The 12,021-nt window shown below is 39.6% G+C and overlaps 1 protein-coding gene across 1 annotated transcript in view; it reads right to left on the bottom strand.

Moving 5' to 3' along the window:
* LOC114907338 (zinc finger protein 850-like) overlaps positions 1 to 12,021 on the bottom strand; it is a 347,786-nt gene that overhangs the window by 68,270 nt on the left and 267,495 nt on the right. Inside the window, 2 exon segments of the mRNA XM_029242860.1 lie at positions 6,067 to 6,546; positions 6,548 to 6,820. Coding sequence (XP_029098693.1) covers positions 6,067 to 6,546; positions 6,548 to 6,820 — 753 coding nt within the window.

The following is a 12,021-nucleotide window of genomic DNA, read 5'->3' as shown; positions in this document are numbered from 1 at the left end:
AGGTTTTTTTTCTCCTTTCTCTTTCTTTCACAAATATTGATTATTCACCTTCTGTGCCAGGCACTGTTCTAGAAGCTGGAACTAGTTTAAAGTAGAACAATGCCCGTGCCTTCATAAAACTTCTAAGTGTGTGTGTGTGGAGGGTGGGGGTAGGGAAGCAGGCAATAAACAAACAAGAAAAATATATAGTGTATCAGATGGTGGTTGTTAGTGCTCAGGAGAAAATAAAGAAAATACGGAGTTTGGGATGACAATGAAGGAGTAATGCAATTTTTCGGCCATGGCTCACAGGCCCAGCCACGCCACGGCATGTTGGATCTTCTCGGACCAGGGCACGAACCCGTGTTCCCTGCATCGGCAAGCGGACTCGCAACCACCGCACCACCAGGGAAGCCCAGGAGTAATGTACTTTTAATAGGGTGGTCATTGAGGACCTCACTAGTACATTGACTTGAGCAAAGATTGAGGGAGATGAGTGAGTGGGCCCTTAGGGGTAAAGGGGTTTCTGGGAGAGGGATAGAAAATGCAGAGGCCTGGAATGGAGAGTATTTGAAATAATCAAAGAATAGGAAGGAGACTTATGTATCTGGAGCTGAAGGAGCAAAAGGGTGTTGGGAGTAGAGAGAGAGAGAGATGAGGGTCTTGCGTGAGTGCGAGGATATTGTTTTGTACTCCAAGATGAAAAGCCGTTCAGAATTTCTGAGCAGAGGAGTAGCTTAATCAGACTTAGGCATTGAAAAGATTTTTCTGGCTGCTGTGTTAACAATAGACTTGTAAGTGTGAAGCTATTGCTACCTTGGAGTAGGGAGGGACTTTCTAAGAGTGACATAAAAAACCCTAAAGACATAACTGAAAAGCCATGAAGAGAAAGATAAACGGAACTGGTGATGGAAAAGTTTAGGATTTTTGAATGAAAGAAAAAAACCACCTAAAATATAAGCTCAGAGTAAAATACACCACACATCTCAAAGACACAGGGCTGATTTTCCTAATAAGCAAAGATCTCTTGAAAAAAAAAAGAAAAGTAAAACGTGAACAGGCCAGTAGAAAAATTGGCAAAGGACCTAAGTTGGCATTTATAGAACACAAATATTGATAGACAAAAATGACTGTTAAAAATTATTCAAATTTACTACTTAAAGAATTTACATTAAAACAATAATGAGATTTAAAAAATCTTTTCCATTACTAAAGACAAAAAATCAATAATATTCAATATTAGAAAGTGTGTGGAAATAGAGGCACTGTTAGTTGTATATTTTTGGAAGACATCTTAAAATTAATATGTCTGTACTCCTTGATCCAGCAACTTAGCTTCTTTGAATTATCCATATAAAATACTTATACAAATGTTTGAAAATGTGTACAAAGAGACATTTTTTATTTAAATGGGGAAACTTGAATATCCAGCATTTGGGAATTTAAATTTCTATATACCCATCACTTTTTAAAATTTTTTATTTTATTTATTTGGCTGCGTTGGGTCTTCGTTGCTGCACGTGGGCTTTTCTCTGCTTGCGGTGAGCCGGGGCTACTCTTCGTTCTGGTGTGCAGGCTTCTCACTGTGGTGGATTCTCTTGTTGGGAGCACAGGCTCTAGGCATGTGGGCTTCAGTAGTTGTGGATTATGGGCTCTAGAGCGCAGGCTCAGTAGTTGTGGCACATGGGCTTAGCTGTCTCGCGGCCTGTGGGATTTTCCTAGATCAGGGCTCAAACCCACATCTCCTGCATTGGCAGGCAGATTCTTAACCACTGTGCCACCAGGGAAGCCCTTATACCCTCGTCATTTTTAAAACTAAAAACTATAAGATGCCAAAGACATACTGAGTAAAAAAAGTAAGTTACAAAACAGTATGATATGATCATTTTTGTAAAATAATCATCTTAAATGTGTTCTCAGTGATTATCACTTGGGGTAAGCTTACAGAGAACTTGCATTTTATACATTATATATTTCTGTTAAGGTTTAATTTTTATAAAAACTTAATACTGGTGTAAATAGAAAAAGATAATTGCTTTTAAACCCTATTTATTCTTCACAACTTACAAACAATTTTCCTGTTTGGAGAATGCCATCGATATCTCTTTTCTCTCTCTGAAATTCTTTGCCTGACAAGTCATCCTGTAAAAGAGTATAACTCCTTTAAGATGAAAATCAGATCTAACTTCCCTGTGCTTCAGGCAAATATAAGTGATCAAGTAAATATGGGTGGAACATTTAGAAAGCGTAGAAATGAGTGACTTTCATGTAAGCTTTAGAAAACTCTCCTCTCTGGGGAGAAACATTTAGACAAAGGATAACCCCTGTTCTTCTTTCACTAGAATTACATGATGGAAAGCCAAAGCCCTTTCCCTTGACTGGCATAATATGTCCCTCATAGCCAACTGAGCAAGTAAAACATCTAGAAAATGCTTAACTATTTCCTGTTCCCCCTTTAGTGCACGGTGCACTATTAGCATGTTTCTCCCTCCTTATTTAGTGCTTTGTTGTATCAAATTCTCTTATCAGGTTTTCAAACACAAACCTTGCTAGAGGCCGTGAACATACTGAGTAGCCCAGAGTATTCTTCAGGTACCCCTGGCTTCAGTCACTCGTCAACTTCAGAGAATCAACACACCAGCGCCTTGGAGCACCAGCTGTGGTAACTTGAGTGGTTTAACACCAGACAAAATGAGGCTTCCGACCACTGTCACAGATCCTGTTAAAATCCTGTCTCTGCCCTTGGCTTAGGTATGTCCTTCCTCTACTTGGAGAAAGCCTCTCTGACCTCTTTACTAAGGCATAAGCAGACAGTCTATGTATGACAAGGAGAGTTCTCCCTTCTCCCTCTCTAGTTATATCTTCCAAAACTAGCAAGAAACAAAGCAAAGCAAAACAAAAACCCAGAAAAAAACACTAGTGGACAATTTTTAAAAAATATCAGCACTTGGTAGATGTATATACTCACTTGCTTTCATTATTTCAACAGAGAGAAAATAAATGAACTAAGAATTCAACTCAAGAAATCAGAAAAAGAGGGCTTCCCTGGTGGCGTAGTGGTTGAGAGTCCGCCTGCCGATGCAGGGGACACGGGTTCGTGCCCCGGTCCGGGAAGATCCCGCATGCTGCGGAGCGGCTGGGCCCGTGAGCCACGGCCGCTGAGCCTGCGCGTCCGGAGCCTGTGCTCCACAACGGGAGAGGCCACGGCAGTGAGAGGCCCGCGTACCGCAAAAAAAAGAAAAAAAAGAAATCAGAAAAAGAATGAGAAACTCCCAAGGAAAAGGTTAGAAAAGAAAAATAAAAGTAAACGAATTAAAAATAGAAAAAGTCATGTTAATAAATAAATCCAAGAATGAAATCTTTGTAAATGAGCCCATAAAAACAACAAACCTATGGTAAATCCAAGTGAGAGAAGAAAATTAAGTTATCAATGACAAATAATAGCAGATGAGGTAAGTATGCTACCAAAATTTTTAAAAATCTTAATGAAATTGATCGTTTTCTGGGAAAAAACCATTAGTTCCGAAATTCATTCAAGAAGTAGAAAAATCTAAAAAATCCAATCCTAAAGGAAATAATTGAAAAAACTATCAAAGAATCATCTCCAGAAAGGCTCAGAAAATTCTGTAGCATTTTAATTTTTTAAAAGTATTTATTACATGTGTAGGATAAATTCTAAATTTTCCATTTGGAATATAAGACAAGTAGAAAGAAAAGAAGAGAATCGTTCCATTTTCATCACCTAAATACAGTCACTATTGACATTTTGTTGTCATTCCCTTCCAATTTTTGATATTTTTAATCTGTTTTACATAGTTGTGTGATTTTATTCTGAAAGCACTTTAACAGGCTATTTAACATTTTAATATAATAAAAACTTTTCATTTTATTACAAGCTTTTCATAAGAATAAATTATATGTAGACATTGAGATATAATAAATAGTGCTTATAGAAGAGATGGAAAGTTTACATGAGATATATATTGATAATAAGGTGCTTGGTATAGTGTGTGGGACACGGGTTCAACAGACGGTAGCTATTACTGTTATACTTTGCAAAGGGCTTTTCCTTTTGCATATATCATTATTTAATTTATAATGGATATTACTATCTCACAACATCATGCTTTTTCCTCTTTAGTGGAACAGGCAAGCCACATGCCTCGCAGAGAGAGGCCAAGAATATATTATTGCTCCTCAGGAGAATCCTTCTGCTTGTTTGGTTTTGCTAAGAAGGTAGAGTTCAGGCTGAGCAGAGTTCAACAAGTTGGGGCTTAGAGTGGTAAAGAGGGGCGTCCTGTGTCTCAACACTCAGAGACCCGTGCAGGACCGGGATCCTGAGTGGCACATAGAGTAGTGAACTCAGGTTTGGGTTAGGATCTTTCATATGAGGGATTTGGCCTACATGGCATAGAAATAAAGGGTTGATTATTACTCTGAAGTCACTGGGAGGTTAACGATCAAAACATGGGCTCTAGCCTCTACAAACCCTCAACCTCCCCTTCATGTTTCTTTAAAGGTTGCTTTTTCATTTATTATGTTTTCACTAATTTTGCTTCCATTTCTTTGAAGTTTGTTTTTCTGGCATCTCTGGTCTTTCCCTTTTCTCCCTCTCTTCGCTTTCTTCCTCTCGTAGAGTTTATCCCCATCTTTCCATTTCTTAGCTGCTTTTTCTTTTCACTTCTGCCTACTCTCCCATTAAGGCCTCATCCCACTGCTTTCCCACAACTGCTCCTATTACTGAATGTTTCACATTTCAACGGTTCTCTTTCCCAAATGGTCTCTGCTTTTGGCCTTGCGTTTTTTCAATTTTTCACTTAATGTTGACTCCCTTCATGCGTTTTTATGTTTTTCATCTCACCTGATTAACTGGTCTCTAAGAATTTGGTTAGAAGCTATTATAATTGACTTTCAATAGATTACCTATAAATTCTATCTAAAGAAAATTTTAAAGTGGCTTTCCTCTACCTTCAGGTGCTCAAAAGTTACATTTTAGAATTTATTATTTAATCTAAATCTTCAAACTGTTGCTAGCAGAAAACCCTTTCTTCAGAGAAATCTTATTTAGAGGCCAATATTTAAAACGAATTAAAATGAAGCTGTTTCAGTGGTGAGGGACCTAGAGCCCTGAAGCCTCTCTGAGAAACCCTTAGGGCATGGGCAGGGTTCACACAGACAAAATGAATTAAGGGCGGGATATAAGACAGTAGGAATCTGTGTAGCAGTGGGGACCATGTCCAACTAGACAACAGTGATAATCAGCTCCAGTCAGTTGTTCCCACATGGGAATGTGGTGCCCACTGTTGCCACATCATGCATTTTTGTAAGGGAATCTGGAAAGTCAGACTTTATGTGAACTTAAGTAGTTGCAATAATTTTATATCACCAAAAATACTTTGTGAGAAAAATGCATGTGCAGGCCAACTACAGCCCATTGGCCTGTTTGCCCTCTCTGGTTTAAGATGTGAAAGGTCACTGGGAAACTGCATGGTAAATCTTCTTGCTCTACTGCCACTAACCCATCCTACCCGTGCAAATCATAGTTCATTCCAATATTACAAAATGGCTTTTGTATTGCACAATGTTTTAGTGTATGTAATTGATTGGTTAATGTATTTTATCAAGTTAACCAAAAATTCATGGTTTTTAAAAAAATGCAGATCAGATGTTAATCCTAAATTTACACTTTAGACAAGATTATTATTCCAACTCCAAAGAAAACGGGAGAATAAAAAGGGAAAGGGAAAAGAAACAGTAGTAATCTCTAAAATCTTGTTATTTGTCTAACAGACCATTTAGATTGCCTGAGCCACTTGCTTCAGAGAAGAAAAGTTTGAGAATATGGAATGAGCCCTTCCAAAGTCCCAGTTCATCACATGATGTGCTTAGTGGCAGAACATCACAATGTCTTGCTTGGTAAGCTGTCAGGTGTCTGCCTATTTCAGCCTCTATAAGTATTTTCAAATGACTGCTGAAATTGCAATAGTGATCACAGAGTTCCCTACATCTAGCTGTGCTTTTCTGATGATGTCCCACAGGAATGGGCATAGACGGAAAATTCTACATCACTCTTGACATCGCCAGGGCTTCTCTCCAGTGTGGATTCGCTGAGGTACAATGAAGTGTGAGCTCTGCCGGAAAGCTTTTCCACACACATCGCATTCATAGCCCTTCTCTCCAGTGTGGATTCTTCGGTGTCCCAGAAGATGTGAGCTATAGCTGAAAGCTTTCCCACACACATCACACTCATAGGGCCTCTCTTCACTGTGGATTCGCTGGTGCCCAATAAGAGCTGAACTATGACTGAAAGCCTTTCCACACTCATCACATTCATATGGTTTCTCCCCACTGTGGATTCTCTGGTGACGGAAGAGGCCTGAACTCTGACTGAAGCTTTTCCCACACTCACTACACTGGTATGGCTTCTCTCCAGTATGGACTCTCTGATGTTGTATCAGATGTGAGCTCAGAGAGAAAGCTTTCCCACAGTCATTACACTGGTATGGTTTCTCTCCTGTGTGGGTCCTCTGGTGTTGAATAAGGCCTGAGCTGTAATGAAAAGCTTTCACACTCATTACATTGGAAAGGTTTTTCTCCAGTGTGGGTCCTTTGATGCTGAACAAGGTATAAACTGTAATAAAAGGCTTTTCCACACTCATCACACTGATACGGTTTTAATTGGCTATGTATTCTCTGATGGTCAGTAAGTTGTGAGCTCTGAATGAAAGTTTTGCCACATACATTACATGAACAGGGTCTCTCTCCAGAGTGGATTCTTTTATGTCTAATGAGTCTTGAGTTTTGAGTGAATCTTTTTCCACATTCATCACATTTATATCTTCTGTCATTTGAAGTGTTTCTTTGATATCTTTCTGTCCATCCTTCATGTTCTTGGGTTTCTCCACATTCAAGAGCCTCTCCATTGATTTGGTCTGATAACTTTTCTTGGGATTCCATATCTACAGTAAGCTCCTGCTTTTGAACCAATTCTTCTTTCTCAATTCGTATCACATCATCCGAAATAAAAAATACAGTATTCAAATGTCACTGAAATATACAGGAAATAAAATGAAACACTTATACTAGAAGTACACAGCTTCAATATACCAACAAAATGGTTTTACAACGTTTGAGGAGGAAATTGGGAGATGGCAAAGGAAGAGAGGACTAACAGTGGCTGGACTGGGAGGGGGTGATTCGAGAAAAGAGTGGAGAAACATCAGGGAGGATTAAGAATGGTCCAATGAACAAGCATCATAAACAACAGAAGAAGACCTAAGATAAGAATGGGTTCACCAGGAAGGCCAAAAGTTGAGTAGAGAGGGATGAAAGAACAGAAACTGTGGGAGGAACAAAATGAAAGAGGAAGCTGACAGTGGCAGGTACCAAGTTGGAGTCATGAAACAGTTTTGTGCAGGTTGCTCTGAAGGCCTCTGGGATCAGCCACAGAGAAGTATCACATTTGTAAACAGGCAGGACAAAGAGATTAGAGTCTAGACACATGGGGTAAAAGAGGATGTTCTTATGTGAGGACAGACAGAAATTGCTTTAGCTCCCAGAGACATTACTACTCTTCTTGCAAAGAACACTGGAAATCTGTCAAACCTGAAGCTACATTCTGTGGGTCATTCGAGATTTCCCAGGAAACCAGTACTAGCACAGAGAAGGTTCTTTAGCAGACCCTAGACTCCCATCTGACCTCATCCAAGGAAAGCATGATTCCATAATTCCTCTGCCTTTCTTTCCTACAGAGGTTCCTTTGAGTAGAGTCCCGACACTCCCCACTCTTCCAGGGTGGGAGATGTGGCCACTTCATCAACGATCAACAGTTTCTGAAAAAAAGTGAGATTGTCCCATTCAAGCCATGTTCTCCCTGAAGTAATCACATTTTTAGGACCCAGGGTAAAGGGCAGAATTTATAACCATGTAGAAATAATGCAGGGAAAAGTGGTTTGCTTTGTATTATAAAAGATATTAAATGGGAGAAAAAAGGGAAAGACTACTATGGAGCCAGTTGAAGATCTAGGATGTAGTACAAGTCAGACCTAACTCTAAGCAGAAGCACTGGGCTGACTGTGCCAAAGTGCGTTGCCTAAAGAGACTCTGGGATGAGGGGTGAGAAGGAGCCATGGTCAAACAGCACATTCCAGATCTCTGAGAGTGTGGATGAGGGAAGAAGCTCACTGGCAGTCTGCCTGAGAAAAGTGACAGCCACTTCTGGGTCCTGGAGCTCCCATTCTGTGAAGGGCAGAAACCCAGAGATAAGGCAGAGCTGAGAAAGAATGTTGCCAAGAGTGAGAGAAGCCTTTCCTCGGGGTCTCCTTTTAGGACAGGAACCTGCAATAATTTCCTCACCAAACCAGCTTGCCACTATGGTAAAAAACCCTCATTGTTAGTGGTTTATATAAGGTTATCTTAAAGTATTTAGGTGCTTTAAAACTTCAATTTATGTTACAGTTACCTTAGATATATCTGTGTAGAATTTAAAGGCAACTTACACAAAGATGCATTTATGCAAGAACATAGTCTTTTAGAGCCATTAGCAAATAAAAAATGGCTACTGCAGATGGGTTACAAAGCAGCATTGCACATATAATAGAACTAAAATCCGTATCAGCATGAGAAAAAAATTTATGGATTAATATAAAAAAGTACAGCATAGAAACTCAATTTCTAACTGTCTAAAAAAGGTTGGGGGCTTCCCTGTTGGCGCAGTGGTTGATAATCTGCCTGCTAATGCAGGGGACACGGGTTCGAGCCCTGGTCTGGGAAGATCCCACATGCCGCGGAGCAACTAGGCCCGTGAGCCACAACTACTGAGCCTGCGCGTCTGGAGCCTGTGCTCCTCAACAAGAGAGGCCGCGACAGTGAGAGGCCCGCGCACTGCGATGAAAAGTGGTCCCCGCTCGCCGCAACTGGAGAAAGTCCTCGCACAGAAACGAAGACCCAAGACAGCCTAAAATAAATAAACAAATAAATTTTAAAAAGGTTGGGGAAAATGGTATACTTCTAGGCAGGATGGCGCCATGAGTTCGCACTTCAGCTCTAAATACAGTGAGTAAAAAATAAAAATAAATCTAAAAACCCATCTGTGCTAAAAAGTAAGATAAACATCTCTGCGGACCAGAATGGAAACAAAAATACACAATGGTGGCTACAGTTGAAGCTGTGGGTCTGCTGGGCCCCAGAGAGTGACTGAAATCTTAGTCCCAGAGGAAAATGGGGACCTAAAATTACTTCCTGAAAGGAGTAGCACCAGCTCACTGCTTGATGCCAGAGGCTGGGTGGGACACGCAGGTACACACATACACAAGCACACAGACACATACAGAGAAAGACACAACTCTGACCAAGAAACATGTCAAGCCACCTGGAAGCCTGTGACTACACTGGTGATATTTGTGTATGACATGAAACAGGAGCCCTAAAACCTGCTTCCAGGGGGCCAGGTAACAGTAACAACAGAATAGCTAAACATGGAAGCAGACGATGTTAAACAGATTAGAAAGAACTCAAAGTGAGCCTAGATATGAAAATTTCAGAATGAATGGAACACTAAGAAAGATGGTTCACAAAGTCAATTGGAACATGAATTCAATCCAGATGAAGTTATTTTCATCAAAAATCCTGAAAAATTAGTAGAATAAAGATACCTAAAAGAGATAAATGATGACATACCATCCATGGTAAATAAGCATGGAATTATGAAATAAAATAAGCAAAAATGAAACAAAGATATGTGGTATAAAAACTGAATAGAAATTTTAGAAGTGAATAAACTAGAGACAGAATAAACTCAAAGATAACAGAAGAGGAATCCACTTGGATGTACCACAGAGAGACAAAGACATAAAATATGTGAAAAAGTGGCTAAATGAATAGATTGATAAGTAGGTTCTAATCAGTGTATTCTGGGAGCTCCAGAAGAAAATAATATAAGGAATTTTAAAAGCAGCACAATTTAAAGAATTAGTAGCTGAGAATTTTCCGAGAATTGAAGAAAAACGTGAGACCTTAGAGCAAAAGAGCATTTTCAGATGAAGCAAGACAAACAAAAATAAAACCCTATCAGGACACACTTTTTAATGAAAATTCAGATCATAAAGGTTAAGAGTAAATCTAAAAGCCACTAATGGATAAAGATGGAATCCCTAAAAAAATTTAAAAGGCAGTAAGACTGATAGTAACCTTTTAATAGCAAATAGAAGCTAGAAGACAGTGAAGTAGTATCTTCAAAATGCTGAGGAAAAGAAATTGTCAATTAGAATTTTACACTAGCTAAACCATGATTAAAAAGGAGGGAGGGCAAAATAAGGGTATTTTCTGACATGCAAAGACTAAGTCTACTACCAAAGAATTTTGCTAAAATTATTATTATTTTAATTTTTGAATTTTATTTTATTTTATTTTTTATACAGCAGGTTCTTATTAGTCATCCATTTTATACACATCAGTGTATACATGTCAATCCCAATCTCCCAATTCATCACACACACACCCCCATCACGGCTTTCCCCCCTTGGTGTCCATACGTTTGTTCTCTACATCTGCGTCTCTATTTTTGCCCTGCAAACCGGTTCATCTGTACCATTTTTCTAAGTTCCACATACATGCGTTAATATACAATATTTGTTTTTCTCTTTCTGACTTACTTCACTCTGTATGACAGTCTCTAGATCCATCCACGTCTCAACAAATGACTCAATAAAATGATTATTAAAGGATGAACTTCAACAAGAGTGAATCCAGAGGAAAGGTGCTGACATACAAGAATGGTGCCTCAGAAATTGATAAAACATGTCAGAAAACTTAACTAACATCTTAGTATTAAAGAAAATGTCCATTTCACATTTAAAAAAGAAACTGGTTCCTAAGAATGACGAACTGTAATCAATGGAAGGAGCTTCAGACAAGTGAAGTGGAAATACAATATGCTAACTGCTGTGACAGGTATGCACAAGAGGTATCACATAACTCAAACATGTAGGAAAGTATCAAGAAAGGCTTCATGAAGGAGGCGACAGCTGAGGTGAGTCTTGAAGAATAGCTCTGAGTTGGTGTGGCAGGCGAGTGGAGAAGGTATGGTCACAGGTGGTGTTTTATGAATCCAACAGGGTGGTGATGTGTGTGGCAGTGCAGTGAGGGTGGCTGGGAGAATGTTGAGCATATTAGCAAAACCCAAATATGTCATGGGTCTGATAGGACAGGGAAGGAAAGGGCACTGGGAGGAAAAAAATGGGCTAAATAACTAGAAATCTCCCCTGAAGAACTGAAGAACAGGGTAGCAGGACAGAGAGAGCTAGAAGAGGAGGAAGTATGAGCAACAGCCTTCCTGATGTTCTCTGCCCAGTGAAATGCTACCCGTTTTTTTTATGACCCAGTTCAAATCCCAGCCATTCTGCTACCACCAGGGCCTGAAGAAGTAGATTTCTTCTCCTAAGAACCATGACCTCCAATTTGGCACATAATCATTCACTGTCTCAAATCAACAGCTATCTTTTTATGGATACTCAACCCCTTTAGGGCAGGGATCCTCAGAGAACCCAGAGCTAGGCTTACACACAGTGAAAGGTAAAGATTTACTGACTTCTTAACAGGACCCACAAAGCCCCCATTTTCTGGTTCCTGACCATCTTCTCTCTGCTACTCTGCCTGTCTCTCCACGTTCCAGTCACACTGGCCGTCTTTCAAACCCACCAATTTCTTTCACACTTGTTTTTGCACATGTCTTTTGGCCTGGAATGCTTTCCCCTCTATTATTCACTTGGTTAATTCCTACTCTACTTTTAGGACTCAGTTACCATGTTATTTCCTCAAAGACACCTTCTCTGTCATCCCTCTCCCCCCATGTACAATCTATCATGGCATATTTATTTGTGTGGTTGTTTGTTTAATGCCTCTGTCGTCAGATTATTATAAGCTCCATGAAAACAAAGATCATGTCCACTTTGCTTATTACACCTAGTGCCTTGCACAGTGCCTGGCATATAATAAGTACTCAATATACATCTGCTGAATGATGAATGATTCTAAGGTCTCCAG

This window comes from Monodon monoceros, unplaced genomic scaffold (genome assembly GCF_005190385.1).
Source record: "Monodon monoceros isolate NGI ecotype Baffin Bay Population unplaced genomic scaffold, NGI_Narwhal_1 Super_Scaffold_3, whole genome shotgun sequence".
Classification (NCBI taxonomy): Eukaryota; Metazoa; Chordata; class Mammalia; order Artiodactyla; family Monodontidae; genus Monodon; species Monodon monoceros.
This window is presented reverse-complemented; position numbering and strand designations above follow the sequence as displayed.